The sequence below is a fragment of the Amblyomma americanum genome, chromosome 9 (genome assembly GCF_052857255.1).
Source record: "Amblyomma americanum isolate KBUSLIRL-KWMA chromosome 9, ASM5285725v1, whole genome shotgun sequence".
In the NCBI taxonomy this organism is placed as follows: Eukaryota; Metazoa; Arthropoda; class Arachnida; order Ixodida; family Ixodidae; genus Amblyomma; species Amblyomma americanum.
The window spans coordinates 109,964,580-109,983,310 of record NC_135505.1 but is presented as its reverse complement, the minus strand read 5'-3'; the positions used below and the strand labels follow the sequence as shown (position 1 = coordinate 109,983,310).

The window sequence follows — 18,731 nt, the reverse complement described above, 5'->3', positions numbered from 1 at the left end:
ATTGCCTGCGATGATTCAAGCAGGGTGTCGCAATTAATGATCCGTTCCAAATTTATTTTTTCCCTTACCCGATGAACAGAATTTTTTTATTCGCATCATTCCCTGCGAAAATAAAAAATAAATGTCGTAGGTACGGCTTTAAAGGAGTTGGAAGTTGCAGCACGAAAGATAACGGAAGTCAGAAAGCCGCAGCAGCCGATGCCGCTGTGATAGCCGCCCTAAAGACCGCCTACAAAAGAAAACAGATAATAGCCAGCACGTCGAGGGACGGAAAAATGCAGTTTTTCCTTAGGTGTGGCAGCAACCCAGCGTGACGAGCGATGCCTCCTGCAGCTGCCGCATACACGCTGGTCGGCTTCAGCCCGGACCTCGACTGGAGACCTCTGAGCTTCGTGAAGACCATTCCGACGAACAGGGTGTGCAGTGCCTGCGGACTGGTGCGCAAAAAGACCGCGTTGCTGTCTTGTTGCATGCACGTGCTGTGCGACTCCTGCTACGAGCAGTGTGACCAAGAAGGCTCCCACGTTTGTCCGCTCGACGGCCATGAGTGGCTCGACGAAGACGACGTTGAGTGGAGGGATCTTCCTCCAGAGCAGCTCCTGAGACGAGAGGTGAGTCACAAAGCTGCCTGCCTATTTTTGTTTTGGACCATCGTTCCTCTCCCTTCCTTTTTTTGTAAGAAAAAGTCTTAAAGACGTCCGGGACAGAATTTACAGGTCAACACACTTAAAGAGGAAGGAAAAGACGGAATGAGTCACTTTGATTGCTTACAAAAAACTTGCAGTCTAATACGTGCTAGGCCTAGATTATTCCACTGCAGGAATGCATGCGTGCTGTCCCAACATACCGGATTATCGGCCACCTCGAGGATGAGCGGCGAAATGGCGCCGCCACCTCGATTGTTGCTTGAGCGGCTGCGTACCGCGCGGCAATCCTTGGCGCCGGGGCCAATGTTTTTATGTAACGACAGTTGGAAAACTTGCCCCCGGAAATCGTCCCCACTTCCTGTGCCGCCTTCATCTCAAAATGACGCGAGCGTCATCTCAAGGATTTTGACAGGGCCACGTTTGTTTTTTGTTTTATCCAACGTTATCTAAAAACGTTGCTCAACGTTTTTAGATAATGGCAGCCGGGCGCAGAGCGGACCCATGGGCGCGAGATGGGCACGTCGTCTGCTACTTCCAGCTTGAGGAGTGTAAGCAGACGTTGACTAACGTGCGTAGAGAAACGTATTGATAATCAGTACAAAGGTGAATTGCGCCTTCGTCTCTTCTGTATTAATGAAACAAGACGGCTTAGTAGCATTTGTAACCATAACCTTAGCCGGGCACGTTGAAGACGCGTTGGCAAACAGCTTATCACGTGCGTATCAGATACGTATTCATGAAGTAAAGCTACCGTGCTCCCAGTACCGATCACTTTACCAACGGAAAATGCCTCAACCACCAGGACGACCATATCTTCATCACGGCTCATTAAAACAGAGTAAGTGGCTCAGGAAAAAAAATTTGATGTGCGCATGCCGCAAGGAAAAAGAAACTTATGTGGAGAAAATGAAAACGCATTGAGTGCTTTTAAAAACTTTGCCTAGTTTCATTTGAAGACACTCAACTTTTATTGATCAAGTCAATAAAAGGAAGTTTGCAGTCTACATTGCACAACCGCGTATTACACGCGGGAGAAACCCAAACTACGAGGGGGTGAGTGGCACGTCGGATTTCTCTGACTTTCCCGCGCGTAACCGCGAAAAGAACGGCTTTAAGTTTCAGCCGAGATCTACAACCAAAAGTTCGACCCCTAGCATTCCGGCCTCTCGTACCGCAGGCGTAAAGCGCACCTTTGCAATTCGTGCACGAGCGCGGCTTGCAGCAGCCGCACCCGGTGCACAGGATGCGAGGCCCGAGCAAGCGTACACTAGCGTTCCTGTATATGCTCCCTGAAGGAGCATATACAGGAATACTACCGTAGAGCAGTTATGGAGCAAAATCTCCACGTGACCAAGCGCAGCCAATGGGCGTAACGGTTTCGAAGATAAAACGAAGAAAACTAGCGTGGTACTGTAGAAACCCTAGAGATGGGGCTCGCGTCTCTTTAAGATGAAAGCGGCAACAGAAGTGGGGCCGATTGCGGGTGCAAGTTTTTCAACTGTCCTTATCAAAAAGCCTTGTCAGGGGCGCACTCCGAAGAAACTATCCAAGACTAATAATCGTTCCCCATCGCAATGTCATTATTGCATGTAGTAGTTAAAAAAAAGCCGTTCGCAGTTAGTATTGCTTCACCTGATGCTGCTTGAAGGAATACTGTCAACAACAACACACGATAATATTTGAAATTCTTCTGAGTATTATTACAGCACCCATGAATAATCTGCAGCCTTTGTGGACGCGCAATGCTAGTTGCAGATGTCACATTTAAATGCATTCCTGCATTCAAAGCTGTACTCCATTCTACTGTATTTCCCTATTGCAGGGTGCCGCCTTAACGCGTTGTTGCCTGACTATTACGTTCTCCGCGTCTTGCGCTCCGTTTAGACAGGATTCCCAGGTTTCGCATGTAGCAGTCTAAAATGTGACCATGCCTTGAATAGAGCTTTACCCGGAAAGGCGCTTTTCCGCAATCTTTCAGACCCCTGTGCCAGAGATTGAATTAGTGATATTCTAACCTTAATATTGACCGCACCAGCAATATCTCTTCATTTCGCATTGCTCACGACGGAGACTAATCGTTTTTTTCTCAATTTCACGGTAAACAATCCAATTATGGATAAAAAGGAACACGGCGAGTTGGTACATACTTGGACAAAGACAGCGCAGGAACAATAACAAGAAAGATTGTACCCACTAGCTCAACTCGACGTGTTACTGAACTTTATTTGATGTACTTTGAGTCCTGTTCCATGTGTTAAAAAACCTCGCTTGTCCCGTCTTCCTCTTTCCTGTCCCTGTTCCTGCGCCGTTTTGTTCAAGTATGTTCATGGATAAAGATATGATACAGTGCAACCTGGCCTTCATTTTATTCTTCCTGCAAGCTCTGTTTTTCGTTGAGTGCTTTGTTCTTCTCGCTCTGTTGTTTGCGAGGAATCAATCTGACAAAGAAAGAAAAAAGTTATTATGGGAGCACTTTGGCCAATCTAAAGTGCAGCAAGGTGAATGCCTTTGCCCTCGCCGACTGGGATTCTAGCTTCGAAGGTTCCCACAGCAGTGACACTCCCAAAAGCTTCTATATTGCCGCACTTTCGATGTAGACGACCTTGTTTGGGCTTGGAGTCTGCTTGTCTGGCCTTCCTCTTCTTCTTCTCTGGCTTCTCTGATGGTGTCGCACAGGTGGCGCCACCAGCGCGCGCGCCGTTACCATGACGATCTCGGGTGTGACGTCACCCTCTCGCGTGACTATATCGACGTCGTTGCTATATATACGAATTTAGGCGTTTTCTTTATTTGTTTCCGCTATAAATGGCTATAATTATTAACTAATCACTCTACAGTCATCAAACATGGCATGGGGATTACATTTTGTCCTCTCTATGTGATGCTACCAATCGTTTTCTCCTATACTGATTAGTGGCTGCGTTCTTCGTTGAAGGCAGCCATACACCGGACGGGCGAGTATGAGCCAGTAAAGGCTTCCGCCTTAATACATCGACACACGCTGTAGGAGAAAGAAGGAACAACCATGCTTAGTGTCGCTTAATTTCACTCGCCGATTACGCCGGCACCAATGGTGGTCGTGATAACGAGTGCAGTTATTAAAGGGCTGACAGACTACCACCTTTCAAGCTACAGCTTTCTCTCCAACTGCCTAATCTCTCTGGTTTTCCACGGAGCAGGGCCGTGATGAGGCGATGAACAATTGGTCAGCTGGCAGTAGACAGGTAGATTTTAAAAAAAAGGCCGGCATACTTTCCGTTGCATGTAAAAGCTGTCACAAGGTGTTAGTGAATGCTGCTCTCGTTTTCGGAGCATTATGAATCCAGGATATAGAGGGCGTATAAAAGAAGACGGAGTATGGAGCCATAAAGGTTATTTGGAGCTCTTAAAGGTTTAAAAAAAGGGAGACAGGTCTTTCTGCTTTAATAAAGCCACCCTTACCTTTATTGCGGCATGAGACTCTAGTCCTAATCTTACTTACATGCAGATATCTAGGAGTCAAGGTTAAAATGTCGTGCGCAATAGTTTTTTTTTATATGTCATGTTATTTTGTTTAGCTCGTAATGAAAACGCCACGATTGTTACTGAACTTACTTATCTGCGAATATCCGACAAGTAGCCTCACGCACTGTTTTAATTGACTTTCACAGCCCGCTCATCTGGATGTTTGATGAGTGAGATGAGATAGATTGAAGGGTCAGCTCCGTTAGTCAAGGGCTGACGACCTTAAGAAAAAAAAAAGCAGCTATTGATGTCTGCTTTTGCAATACGGAACCAGTCTTTTTATCTTTTTTGCTGTCGTGCCCACCGAGATGAGGCACCGAAGTGCCTCATCTCGGTGCCTCATCTCGAAGTGCCTCATGCAGTGCGGAGACATTGCAGAGACCACCGGTGGAGAGCTGTGACGTAACTGCTCGTGTTTAATGAGAAGCAGCACGAACGCTTTCTGAAGCACGAGTGGGGCAGTACTCCCTATGCTTTCAATGTGTTCTCTTTGTCGAATGACCCTGTTCTTCAGAGTTCAACTGAAAGCTCTTCGTGCTCCGCTATGAAAGCCATCGTCGTTATAATCTTTCACCCGTGCGCATGATAGTGCGTCAGCCTGCATTTCTCCCCTGTTATTCTCCACGGTTGTTGGCAAATTGGACAACTTATAAACAAACTCCCTACCTTGTAGCATCAAGCCCAAAAAGGTGACGCTTTAGTATCGCGCTAATTTTTTCACGGGAACTTTGCGCATTATGATTGTACGACCGCAGCTTTTACAAACTACGAAAACAGAAAAGGAGCACACAGTATCTCACAGGTTCAGGCTATTTGCAGGGAAGAAGTTACCAATCTCATCGACCAATAGTACTCCCTTCTGCTCGAGGCAGTGGTGCACTCGTGCGATGAAGGTATTTTGGGACGTGGGAAAGCGTGCCAAATCTGCCTTGAGCGCCACCTAACAAACCATATTCACACTATAATCCTCCGAAACAATGTATCTACCCTCACTCACACCTCACGCCCGCCGAAACGTAGATGGGAACCGGCCACATAAGCCGCATCGACTTCTGGCTACCGTCTTCCCTAGAGGCGCCGTGTTGCTGGAAGCAGATGCGGGTCACCAATCACGGCGCGGGCACTCGGCATGGGACTCAGTTGCCAGGACTATCAGCTGCTTTCGGAATCGAAGAATGATGTAATACCAATGCCGTCGCCACCAATGGGGCTAACTCTAAACAAGGACGGAACGGAAAAATGCCATTTATTCTTCCCATGAAAGAAACAATAAAAGAACATCGGGAGACTCCTATGCGTCGCTTATGAGTTGACGCGATAGCGTGTGTCGTTTGCTGCGTCATCTGATGCTGATGCGACTCTTAACAATTTTATGATTCTTTTATTAGGGTATTAGGGCGATGATATACGCAGATACTTAGCATCAGCAAACATTGCCTTTCCAATCTTAGCAGTTCGACACTTTTGAACGCAATTTTCGTTTCTTTTTCATTGTTCTGATTCATTAACTCATCAATTACACACTACACATTCGCTTAATTATCGTCAAGAATTGACCGATGACAGTGAATTTAGGTCCCCCCTCTCCCCGTTGTAGTTAGGTTTGCTTTAAGAATACATCGTAATACCACTCATCATTAGGTTGACAAGGATATCGAGGAAGCTTATATATTATTTACGATTAGATTCGTCATTGCCTTACTATAGACCGCGCCACTGGGAAGCCATTACGTGTATTTGTATTTAAGAAGAAATTTTCTAATGGAACGTTTCTATTTGGTAAATAGCGGTCAGGATTGGCCTAAAGCACTGTATTGCTGGCGTCAGTTCTCAGAGGTGTAGGCTGTGGTGGACGCTGTTCTAATCGGACACATAGCGACCTTATGTATCTCTGATACAGTTTACTACTTTCCGGCCTTAAGGGATAGACTACCAGAACTTTCTGCATTATACAAAAGTTAGGTAAATTGATGGTCAGCTATGTGCATTATGCTCGTCTAAAGGACAGGTTGGCCTCCTGGTATTTTTCGAAATCAGCGTGCTAGTAGGTGCCATTGAAGACGCATGAAACCGGTCAACTGCCAGATGAGAAAAAGCCAGTGGGTAAGTAGCAGTGTACGATAAATTAACATTGGTATAACAAGATTCCTATGCATTTAATTCTTAATTGCGAGAATCCTGAAGCTTTGCATTTTTGCATAGGCGAGTGGGCAAATTAAGCACAAAAAGCGCTCTGAAAAAGCGGAAACCATAGTGCATGCGAAAACGTTCATAGCAGAAAAGCCCGAACCAGAAGTAGATTTTATTAAGCGCGTATAGAGACTAAAACCAGAAAAAGAAGGACAGGGACACAATTTTAGGAACTGCGGCATCACTAAATCACGAGAAATTTAGGTGAAGAAAGCATGCAAAAAATGCATAGTCACATGTCATAAGAAAAAGTAAATATCAACGCTCTTTGTGTTACAGTGGGTAGATCCAACCATGTGGGCTTCACACCAACAGCGAACCTTGGAGCAGTAAAGGAATGACTGCGTAGAAAATGGCAGATTTTTGTTAACAAACGGAAGCACGAATTTTTTTAGTAATGGTAGGCTGTGTGGGGCTTAACTGAGTTGCATATCTGATGTGTTATGAGTGAGAACCTTAAAAAAGAGTGTGCTTTCTAGCCTCTCCCTATGGATCAGCCACCATGCAAAATATTCGAACTTCAGAACATTCATTCGGTGCAAATTGTGCCGCGGAAGCCCAGGATTTTTTTTGTTCATTTTCATTGTCACCCGGCAGCTCGCATTTTGTGCTTTCGGCCTTTTCGTTAGCTACCTTTTCCTTCGTTTAACACGTAACTTACACACATCTTAATCTAGAAGTTATATCCCCAGTGCTCCGTGCATAGGAATGTTCATATCCTCGTCTTCAATAAGCTATTCTAATTTTATTTTTTATTCATGAATAAAAATACTCAGTGTTTAACCATTCCTTGGGCAAATTCTTCAAATCGCCGAAAGTTTCTTATTCATAGCCCAATTTCGCCGCTCTTGCTGGCGTCTAAGATGCCTCGCAGCGCGCCTTATATAAATTTTCTCACCTGAATCCTGTGTTATATTCGTAAGACTGACTTCATTCAGCCTACGGTAGCGCCAGTGCACGGGCCTATCTATGAAAGCTCGCTCGCCCAATCTGTTTAAGAGTATGACGTCGTAGTGACATAGAGAGGTGTGTGCATGCTTGTTTGCAAAGTTGCGCCTTATTCCCTTTACCTTTTCCCTCCTTCTCACCTTCTTCCATCACTCCATCCACCTTTGAGCCATCAACAATGCCGCATGGGCACAGAAAGGTGCTAAGGGCATAAGGAGCGTTTTACCGATGGTGCGATTACAGCTGACCGCCTCCCTGAACTGCGACTCGCATAAGAGCTCAGCGCACGACTAAACCGAGTAAGGGAATTTCAGACAGAGTAAGAAATTCTGTTATTTCTTCAAATAAGGTTCATGTTTAAGTGCTGTCTTCAGCAATGCGCCATTTAAGCCAACTTTTCGTGAAACCTCGCCGAAAACTGACTCCTAATCTGGATCACTTCAGCAGAATCTCCCTGCAAGTGGCGCATATGAGGGGCGGTGACAATGATGCCCCCGGATAGCCTGCAAAATACCTGTTGCCGCAATTACTCATTTTCCAAACGCGGCAGGACTCTAATACTAAATTGAATAAAGGAAACTGACACTACTTTAAACAGGAAAAAATGTTTAGGAATATGAGATGGGGAACAGCCACCGCCAGAATATTACTTTCGGTACGGTTTTCTTAACATTCTTGCTTTATTCATTGCAGGTTAAATGCTGGAACGCAAAACACGGCTGTGGAACTGTGGTGGAGGCTTCCCTGCTCTCCCAGCATTCCCAGCAAGAATGTCGACACCACTCTGCGCGGTGCCCCATGTGTTCGGCCTCTGTACTTTGCAGCGATGTGTGCGCACACCTGAGATCGGACTGTACAACACCGTCGACGCCTCCTGCACCAGAGTCTGGCCATCAGATGAGCAACACGGAGGGCGCAGCTCCTTCAACATCATTCCAACGAGTCATTCAGCAGGAGACGGTGGAAATGAGAACCAATGTAGGACAGTTGGTTACTGATGTAAAATGCCATGATGATAGATTGAGCGAAGTTTCTCACGGGATAAACACATTTAAAGAAGTTATGAGAGGAAAAATTCTGCAAGTAATGACCCAAATTCAAGAAAGTGTCACAACAGGTGTGCACGAAATCGCCAGTGATAACGAGCAGTTGAAGAAGCAGTTGATAACGTGGAATGATAACTTTTCTAGAAATCTAAAGGCGGTGGAAGAAAAAATCAAGCATGAGTTGGCTGCCGGAAAGAGAGAGATATACGACAGTTGCTCGCAAATTGCAGCATATATTCATGAAAAGAAAGGTGAAACACTAGAGACTAGCGAAAAGACTGTGGACCGCGTTAAGACATTGCTTCCGTCCGACGAACCACAAGGAGAGCATGTGATCATTGATGTCAAAGGAGTGAAATCTCTCGAAGAAAAAGCGCTGAAGAAAGGCTGGGCTGCGTACGAGACCGACCAGGTGTACCTGTGTGGCTATTGCATATCACCTGGAGTGGAATTCGTTAGGGATAGTCAATCAATGCACCTTCATGTAAGGATGCTCTTGCAGAAGGGTGACAACGACGACGCTATTGAGTGGCCATTCCAGCACAAAATACGGATGGGAATAATTGACCAACGAGAAGGCGTGGCGCGATTCTTCGTTGAAATTAAGCCACACCCTGAATGCACACAGGTGCAAAAGCCTACAACATCAAGTAACCCAACAGGTTTTTTCCCATATCCGTCGTTTAATCTTCGCGTTATCAGGGACAACGGCTACGTGTACAAGGACACGCTTCGAATTAAATGGGAAGTGCTGCCGTGAGCCTCGCCGGCAGAAATTTCGGATGGAAGCTACTCCTTTCCTCTGGCATCAATGAAAGCATTTCTTTGTTAATGCTTAACCTATCCAGCATGAAAAACCTCGTCCGTCTATTCTATTTCTTTCCTAAGCGCGTCTTGTAGGGTTCTTTTCTGTTAGTCGGCTCTATTATGAAGAAATTGGATTGCAAAAAAGCCAAGCGACACATTGTCCTAAGTAAAGAATATCTATCTGGGTTATTTTAAACCCTTTCTTTACTTGATATGTTTGACCATGTATAACTAGTTTTCTGTAAATAGCCCTGTGTGACCCGCGCCGAATAGAAAACAGAAAATGTTTGAAAAATCGAAGTGTATGCGAGTGAGAAGGATAGACGGTGCGTAACAATAAAAGAAACGGCAGGAGTGCTTCATAAGGCAGCCTTTAAAAGAAGTTTACAGTGAAAAGTAACTTCACATTATGTTCAATTTGTTCTTTTTTTGCTTTGTCAGTGGCATGTACTTCAGCGTCTGTATCGGAAAACGCAATGCAGCAGGTGGTAAACTGCCGCTGGTAACCGCTTCGGTCGTGGAGGAAAAAAAACAAAAAAAACATATAGTTCACGAGACGCATGCTGCATTTCATGCTCACGTTGCCTTTGTGGGTGAGCCAGACCCATTAGGGAAAAAACATTTACACGTGTATGATTTCTCGCAGAACGCTAACATTTCGGTCTGATAAAATTTAGCAGGAAGAGCAATTTCAAAATCACTACTGGTCATACTGAGCACTTAATATTCCGGTCAATGCTCAGTTTTTCACGGTGGTTCGATGGTTAAAAAAGCTTACCGAATGGCAGCTTATTTATCGTATTGCCCGAAATCCTGGCTTTCACGAACTTGACTGCATCGAGCTACTTCTTGTTTAACTCTAGTAAGCAGTTCGCGTATCCGCAATGGAAACGAGGAATGTTTTATTGTAATTGTTTTGTGCTACAGTGCAGGTTATTTTAAGCAGGACTTCGGAATTCAGTTGTGCACATTAAGGTCGAGACATAAGGATCACTCCATGCCAAACCGACCCGTACGTTACGCTCGACCATCTCAGATTTGTTGAAAAAAATCCTGAAAACTCACCACCACGATCGCAATGCTGTCCTGAAATATTTTTGTCGCACAAAAAAATATTCATGAGGGGGGCGAGGTTTGAACATTTCTGAATGGTGTGAATTACAAGCACCGATCAGTAGTTGATAAAAAATAAAATTTTAGAACACTCCTGTTAAACCGTGGTTTCGGTTTCGAGACTAAAGGTTACTACTCGCCTAAGGGGGCGCTGTATAAGCGGCACTCAGTCTGTTTAAAGCGCCGCTTTCTCAACACAAGGGACTGTCAACGTCGCGTCTGCGTCCGTGTCCTTCTCTCTTCAGTCCGCCGTCCTGGCGTGCCCTAGTGTGCTCCGGCGTGGTGTTCGTGGCGGCCATGCTAGCACAACACCTCCAGAAGGACATTACAAAGATTCTGGCTTTCCATGTGATTCGAGTCGTCTAGTTGGATACACATCAACATCATCATCATAATCATTAGAGCAGCTTAGAATTGCAGATATGTCAATTGTTCAACGTAGCTGAATGCGGGCTTTTACTTCGTCAAGCATCATAGCTGCATGCAGTTTTTTTAATAGTTGAAAGCACTCTATCTATTCTGTTGAGTTTTATGCCATATCGGCAACTAAGGCTAGCATGCGCCAAGCTCATTCACAGCGCTATAATATGCACATTTGGAATCACCGTTTCTAATAATGTGACTCCTTGTCTCTCTAGCATATCCAAAATATCCCTCACTGTGATAACGTGTTTGCAATGTGTTAAGACCAACATTAAGGAGCGCAAACACTCGCGATGTCACCGGCAAACCGGGGCTAAACGCATGCTTAAAGTCCACAACGGTATAGATGTCTAGCTTTGAGCTGATTTTAATAGACACATTACCACGAGGGTACTGAAGTGGCCTGGTTCATGCGCTATCAGGTGCGCTCTCCTGCGACTTGTTCGCAATATCGGTTAATATCCTGGTCGCTACTTGTCTGCATCACCAGCGAGAAGCGGTAGCATCCTCGTCATGAGATGTTCGCATTACCAGCACCAACAGGTTCGTGCTCTATGTTATAGCAGAATGCAGCAGCAAGAGAGGTGCACAAGAAAATAATTCGAGGTATACTGTTATACAGACTTATTTTACGATAAAACAAGCAGAGGCAACAATCAGCTAACTGTGCCCTAAAACGCAGCAGTCCGAACGAGTTTGAAAAGGTTGCTGGCTTAGAGCATAAGCAGCAGTCCCAAGATTAGAAATAAAGGCAAAGCCTCATTGAACACGGAAACGCTACGAGATGCTGTTGCTCTCAAATCTACCCCCAAATTGGAAGACTGATATTCATTTTAATCGACATTAACATGTTTTGCCTAAGATTATTTTCCTACCACCATATGTGAAAATTATTCCATGTGGTCCTTGACAGGTCTGTACACAATGTCAGACAGCTTTAATTCTCAAAAGCGGTAGCGCAAACACATGGCAATATAATTTGCGCACATTTGTTTCTCTTACAGCAGCTAGGAAAACATAACTTCCCTTTTTGTCCATTGTAGTTATTTATTTGCAGATATTGGAGCACAATTTGGAGCCATTGTAGGTTTGGCGGGCAAAATTGAAGAACAAATTGTAAAGAGGTCAGCTAGTTTGGAAGATTGCTCGAGTGGCCCGCTCTAAAGCAAGTAAATCCGACTATTCAGACAAACACTGCATTAGATACGCTGGTCGTACTGATGTAAAGCCACACAGACCTACGAGCGATAAAAGCCTCAGCAATGTGCCGCTAATACAACAGCTGGACGGATAGTTGTTGATTTGTCCCGCAGCACACGACTACAGTGCTGGGGCCTGCGTTTGTGCGTAAGTTATGAATACAGGAAAAACAAGTACATAAAAAAATCTGTTCCAAAGGAAGACAAGAATGAGTACTGAGGTTATTCGTTAGGCAATTACATCTCATTGATTGCAGCAATGAGTGCGTCATGAAAGGAAATCAAGTGATTTGCGCAGCTTTTTTCTAGCCTTGATGGCTCGCGAGGAGGACAATATCAAATGCGTCGGCTCAGGTAAAGCAGGGGGGTCTGTTTGTTGTCATGACAATATTTGTTGACGTAGACTCAGCTAGTGCAATGCAGTCAGCAACTGAATGTCCGTATCATCAAAAACAACAATGCACGAATATTTAGGATGCAAAATACATTCAACTGTACAGTGTAGTCAATTGTGAAAAACGGAGTCTGAAAAAAAATAAACTCCGAAACCTTCATGGCAGATGGTACAAACGCCTTTATTCTTCATAGCTGCAATATAAGCTTCACGGCTTTTCATGACGGGCAAGCAAGAAGCCGCCGCAGTGGCTCAGTGGATATGGCGCTCTGCTGCTGACCCGAAAGACTCGGGTTAGATCCCGGTCGCGGTGGTCGAATTTCGATGGAGGCGAAATTCTAGAGGCCCGTGTGATGTGCGATGTCAGTGCACGTGAAGGAACCCCAGGTGGTCGATATCTCCGAAGCCCTTCACTACGACATCCCTCATAGCCTGAGTCGCTTTGGGACGGTAAACCCTGAAAAACCAAACCATGTAATGCAAGTATTAGCTGGTGTGCAACGGAATGTTGACGCGAGCCAAACCTGTGCTTCTAAGGCAGTGTCTTTCTCTTGAGCGCTCATATTCAAGTATGTATTGCACATTCGACGATTTCTGCTGTAACGAATCACATCACTGGTTCACATCAAACTTGCAATATTTAGAGCGCCATATGCAGTAGAACCTCACGCAGTGGAATCAAAAGTCGCAAGCGGCTATAGGTAGTTTCCGTTCCGAAGGTCTAATTTTCAAGCGCTACTACTGCGCAGTCGGAATGACGAATAGTTCTCAGGGTCGAATCAAATTCTATAACGTAACTTGTTCGTAATGGAGTTGATGCAAAGAGCGCAACGCGGCGGGTCTCAAAGCTGCATAGTTGGGGCGCAAGCGTGTCAGAGCACCTTTTTTTCTTCAAACGATCGCGTCGTGCTGGTACTAAGTACATTCGCCGACCTTTTTCATCCCCCCCCCCCCCCCTCTCAGACACATCGCTTAGTTCATTTTCGAGAACAGTACTTACGTTCATCAGCAGTCGCGGCAAGCTGTTTATTTCATAGGGCGTCGGGCGCCGGCCGCTCCTGCGTGATGTTCGGGGCAGTACACCCGAGCAGCTTTTGAGGACTCCATCCGTGTGAGAACGTCTTCTGCAGCGCAGGTGCCATGTCACCTTTTGAGTTCAGTCACATTACCGCAACACTAACCGGGCCGCACATTACATAAAAACAAGCTGGAAAAAGTCAGTGCTGATACAACCGTCGCAATGCGCCACAAAGACTGTGTTACAGTGTACCATAAGAGGAAGTGCTGCGCTAGGCGGATATATGCATAGAGCGCTTAATCTCACCACCGGCGAACGAAAAAGCGGCACTGAAGTCGTCTAATGTTAAGCGCTTTCAAAAAGAATGGGTAACGTTCATTGCGTCGCGTGCTTTCTGCATAAAACGACGAAATAATTTGTTTTGAGTTACAAAGCCAGCGGACCGATAAAGAGGCGGGTAAAAACATGTGACTACTGAGGAGCGCCTGTTTCTAGCGGCGCTGCGAGCGAAAGCTTTGGAAAGCGGGCAGCTACAGGAGACGGGGGAGAGGAGATGCGCAAAGCCGCAGCCGCTGCACGGCTGCACTGTCTATCTAGTTCTGAGGCTTTGCCTATAGCACGGAGGAAAAAAATTATCAGTCGTTTTATCCGGGTGAACTTAGTAAGACGAGCGACAGCGCAGTTAAGCATGCAGATCCAATCTGACGCCTTTCCATATCGTAAAATCCATCAGAGTTCGCTTGACCGCGCGGATACATCGCTGAAGCACCAGTTTCGGCATGTTGCTCATCCATGACTTTGTGCGAAAGTAAGCACACGCCATATGCTTTTATATAGCGAACTGCGCTTCACGCGACTTCTGGTAATTGCGAAAGTGCCGTCGTCTTCGCATACGCAGCTGTGGCGAGGCGCAGCGAGTCACGTGATTCGACAGTTGCGAGGCGACCGAGCGCCGAAAGCTCAACGCGCGCAGCTGTGGCGAGGCGTGGCGAGTTACGTGGCATGACGTCAGGGCCATCCCTCCGCTCCTCCTGTTCTGAAGGTCAAATTTCATAGCCACATGACCTTGACCTTTTTGCAGCAGGAGTAGAGCTTTCGCTCTAAAGAAACTGAGGAGGAAGTGCGACGGGAAGAGGGCAGCCTTCGCAAGCCAAGCCGCTCCCCCTTTTTCGCTCTCCGAGTCAGTCGCTAATGTATTGGAGTTGGTATGTTTTAGTGCGCGCCTCTGCGCGGCCCATGGCACCGGCGTATACAGACCTAGGAATGTCAACAGTTGGTAAATTTGCCGCGCTGATCGCCGCATGCTCGAGAGCAGCGGGGATTGATATCACCGCCCGCTATCACCTGGCGTGATCATGTGGGGGACCATCTCTATCGTTGTTACTTTTTATGACTAGGCTTCAAGGCTGTCGAAGAGAGCTCCCTCCTTGGTTTATTTTTTCCTCCATGGTCTTTACCTATAGTTCCTCGTAACTGAGTCGAAGAATCAGGAATGATGATAACGTTGGCCAACTCCACCGGTTTGGGGTTTTTATTTTCGCGTATTGCATGGTTTACTGTACTCTGCGCAGCTTGGCGCATGGTATTTACTGCACGTGTGTACACCTTAGGAACTCCCGCGTCAGCGCGCTGTTGTAGAGTGACATGCGAAACTTGATGTAAGCACGGCAGCGCTGCCGCATCTCCTCTGTTTTCTGTGTGTGTAAAACACACCATTGGACACCTTGCACGCTCTTTGCCCGAGCGAGGTCAGCTGGCAGTCTCGCTAACGCAGTCGTTTGTGTGTTACCTTGATTAATTTTGGCCCCTGCCTTTCGCGATCCTCGGTCCTGCCTCACGTCCGCACCACAATATATGCAAGGCGCTTCACTTAAGAATTTGCACAATTTTTAAAAATAGGCTTTTTGAGTCACCAGCGAGCTTTTATCGGTATATCATTGTCTGTGGCGTGGCACATCGGAATGCAGCTAAGGCGTGCCAACTAGCAGGCTGGTTAAGTAATTTTCAAGAGTTAACTTTTTAGGTATTACTGTTAGTCTCCGTAAATATCGAGAGAGGTGTAGACCTTAGTAATTAATATCGATATCAGTTTTTAGAATTTCGAAAAATGCATTAAATTTTCGCAACATTGCGCCAAAATGCATGCGCTTTCGAGAAGCTTTCAGCAAAGCAAACTCTACAGTGCTGGTAACTCGTCAAACTACCTGAAATTAAGGTATTTATTCGCATAATAAAAACCTTCTCCCGGGGTCCAGTGTGTCTATACTGACAGCAGTGCACGTAAAAGATTAAAAAAAACTGTACTAACTCTCTGTCAACAAATGCTAATAGGGTATGCTCGCTAAAGTGAATGTGACTGCTGATTTGTGTTTCGCGTTCAAGGTTGTTTTAGCCGCGTTAGATGTTAGGATAGAATACTTGATAAATTTAAGCATTTATTGGCATGATGAAAACGTTGTTGTGGTTTCTAGTATATTTCAACTGACAGCAGACATAGGAAGCCTAAGAAAATTCTATTAAATTTGAGTCAACAAATGTTAATACAATATGCACGGCTCAGAGAATGCGACTCTTGATATTTGTATCGCATTCAAGGTTGCCTTAGTCGCTTTTATATGTTAGACGTGAGTACTTGATTAACTTAAGTCTTGATTGGCATGATGAAAACTTTGCCTCGGTTTCTAGTGTATATCTAATGACAGCAGTACATAGAAAGCAGCACAAAAAATTGTATCAACTTCCTATAAAGAGATGTTAATAAAAAATGCTCACCTAAACGAATGTGATTGCTAATCTTTGTTTCTTGTTCAAGGTTGCTTTAACGGCTTTGAAGTGCTCGGCAACAGTACGTTATTATTTTAGGCATTTATTCGCATGACCAGAATTGTTTTCTCACTTTCTAGTATACTTCTAATCACAACAGTACATAAAAGGTGTAAGAAAAAATTATTAAAATAGAATATCTTCTGTTTTAAACTGTTTTTGCGTAGTTCGATTTGATTCGAAACACGTTTGCTACGAATAAGTGGACGCCCTTCGATTTAGTGAAGTTGTTGCATATTGCGACACATTTCGAAACGCACTCACGTAAAAAGTCTTCACGGTTTTGCGAACAAGATTGTTTTAATGACCTTAAACATCATGCAGTTTGTTCATTTATTGCTCTCAATATGTCAGACTGCACCAATATATTTCTAGTAGCTTGGTACTGACAGGAGTATATACAGAGAAGTGCATTCTACTAACATTGTATTAACAACTGTGCATACATTTTAAAAATTATTTACTAGTAACTTTTTACTGACAGGTGTACAGCCTTCCTGATATTTAATAATGCAGGGCGAGCGTCGACCAAACTGCGTGTAAGCTCCTTATAACGGCGATAAGCGTGCAACGCGGCGAGAGTTCGCGCACGCGCACGAAGGGAGAGCCTCGTCTGCTACACTGTTCTTATCACGAGCATACACGCCCTGCCACAATATCTGTTCGCAAAAAACCGGCGGGCAGCAGAGCTTACGTGCATGACTAAGAAGTGACACTGAGACGTTTGAAAGCTGCGATGCTTTCTTTAAATACCGTCTCGACACTTAAAGACTGATTAAAGAGCTGTTTGGTGCCCCTTTTATCGCGTTCAAGCCTCGCAGAGGCTGCTCGAATCAGCAGGTTCGCACTCGAGGCAATCATTTCCACATGCTGCTGTATTTCCTTCCTTTTATTTTTTCTTAACTCTTTTCGCCGGCATGGCCTTCCGTGATAGGAAAAAAAAAAAGAAGGAAAGCATGTCTCAGTGTCACATATTAGCCAAGCACATGTGCTCTACTGCCCGCCGGTTTTTTGCGAAGAGATATTGTGCCAGGGTTTGCGTCCTCGTGATAGCAACAGCGTAGTAGCCGACGCTCTCCCTTCGCGGGCGTGAGTGAAATCTTGTCTCATTGTACGCTTGTCGCCGTTAAAAGGCGCTGACCAGCAGTTTGGTCGACGCTCGCGCTATATTATTAAAATCACTAAACCAGTACATACAAGGAAGTAACATTCTACCAAGTTTGAATTAACAATTGTTGATGGAATGTAAAAGTAAATGCAATATGACTAGAGTAAACAAGATGTTCATAAAAATACTAAAGAGAGATAAAGATTTGGAAAGCCAGTAAAGATTTGTCTTAGAGTGAAAGCCTGCATTACAGTACAAACATCAAAATCATCATCGGAGGTAAATCGTATTATTATGAACGCTTTCTCGCATGAAGTTTTAACTCAATGGCGTTAGATGCTCCGCTACGCAGGACCGGTGTCGGCATTGTGAGGGAAAGATCTCCGGAGAAGCAACATAGTTGCGCAGCGAAGGTCACGTGACTTTGTGGCGTCGTCACAACCTGCCCACTGGATTGTGAGCCAACTGCGCGCCTTGGCACGTGGCAATGAAATTAATGATTGGTCGCGAGAAGTCGCCCAGCAGGTGCAACCTGGGTCCTACAAGCAACACCGATGGCATCACCTGCCATCGCAGGTCGTGACTTAACAGCTGCCCCACTGAGACAGGAGTAGTATGAAAGACTCCCACGAATCTATGAATGCAAAGTCAAAAATCACCAATTCCGCACATAATTGCGTTATCCCACTAAAGCTATACCATCCTACCATCATGGCAAACCTTTAGTGTCTCTAAACTTTGTTCTTTTCTGAAATGTTTGTATGTACTGATCTATTTACTGCATATGCTATTCATTTTCGGACCAGTGATTTCTATGGTTTACTTTTCTTTGTTGACTTCTTATCTAAGCCAATTGTGTTGTTACATAATGCTTATTGTTTACGTATCTTCTGCCTTTTCAAAATCTATCATGTTCAAGAAAAAGCGGTGCTTTTAAGCATTTTTCGTTGCTGTCTGCTGTGTATTAAAGATATGTTTGGGAAATATGTGTGTGAATGATACGTCATGCTGCCTTGAACTGAAGGGGCGCAGAGGCTTTGCAGGCATTTTTGCCTTTACCTCGGCGCGTACACGGAGAGAATCCGTTAAACAGTAAACATTCAAACATTCAATTCTCCTCCACTGTTTTATTAATTTCCTGTTAATTATTTTCTTGTTCCCGTGATGCGTATTTCCTGCCACAAAGCGACTGAACCCCCCAAAGAAAAGCAGGCACAAGAACAATAACTGCTGTTCTGTTGGCTATGGAATCTAAAAGACCTGCACATTTAGTGTTAAATCGCGCAAGAGGCTTTACAAGCTAGCCACGCAAGCTAGGCAACAGGATCACCACGGCGTCCACTGTCCTGGATACGCGCCAACATCAGCGTAGGAAATAGAGACGCGCCGCAGAAAAGCAAGTGGTTATAACTACAAGATTCAAGAGCTACAAGATAAATGGGTGACGGGCGCGTCTTACCGGAACGGCCCCACAGTTTCTTTAGGGCTCAATTTTAAGCGCACGCATTCTG

General features: G+C 45.1%; 1 protein-coding gene across 1 annotated transcript; it reads left to right on the top strand.

Moving 5' to 3' along the window:
• The first annotated feature begins 314 nt into the window (after window positions 1-314).
• Window positions 315-9,095, top strand: LOC144103589 (TNF receptor-associated factor 6-like). The gene is made up of 2 exons (XM_077636264.1): window positions 315-611; window positions 7,983-9,095. Exons 1-2 carry the CDS (start codon window positions 321-323, stop codon window positions 9,093-9,095), a joined length of 1,404 nt encoding a protein of 467 aa, XP_077492390.1. The 5' UTR covers window positions 315-320.
• Window positions 9,096-18,731: the final 9,636 nt, after the last annotated feature.

What these genes read in the sequence shown, in the direction of transcription:
- LOC144103589 (XM_077636264.1), top strand. Translation starts at nt 321, where the DNA reads ATGCCTCCTGCAGCTGCCGCATACACGCTGGTCGGCTTCAGCCCGGAC. An exon ending in AGCAGCTCCTGAGACGAGAG is followed by an intron (nt 612 to 7,982) that starts GTGAGTCACAAA and finishes TATTCATTGCAG; the next exon opens with GTTAAATGCTGGAACGCAAA.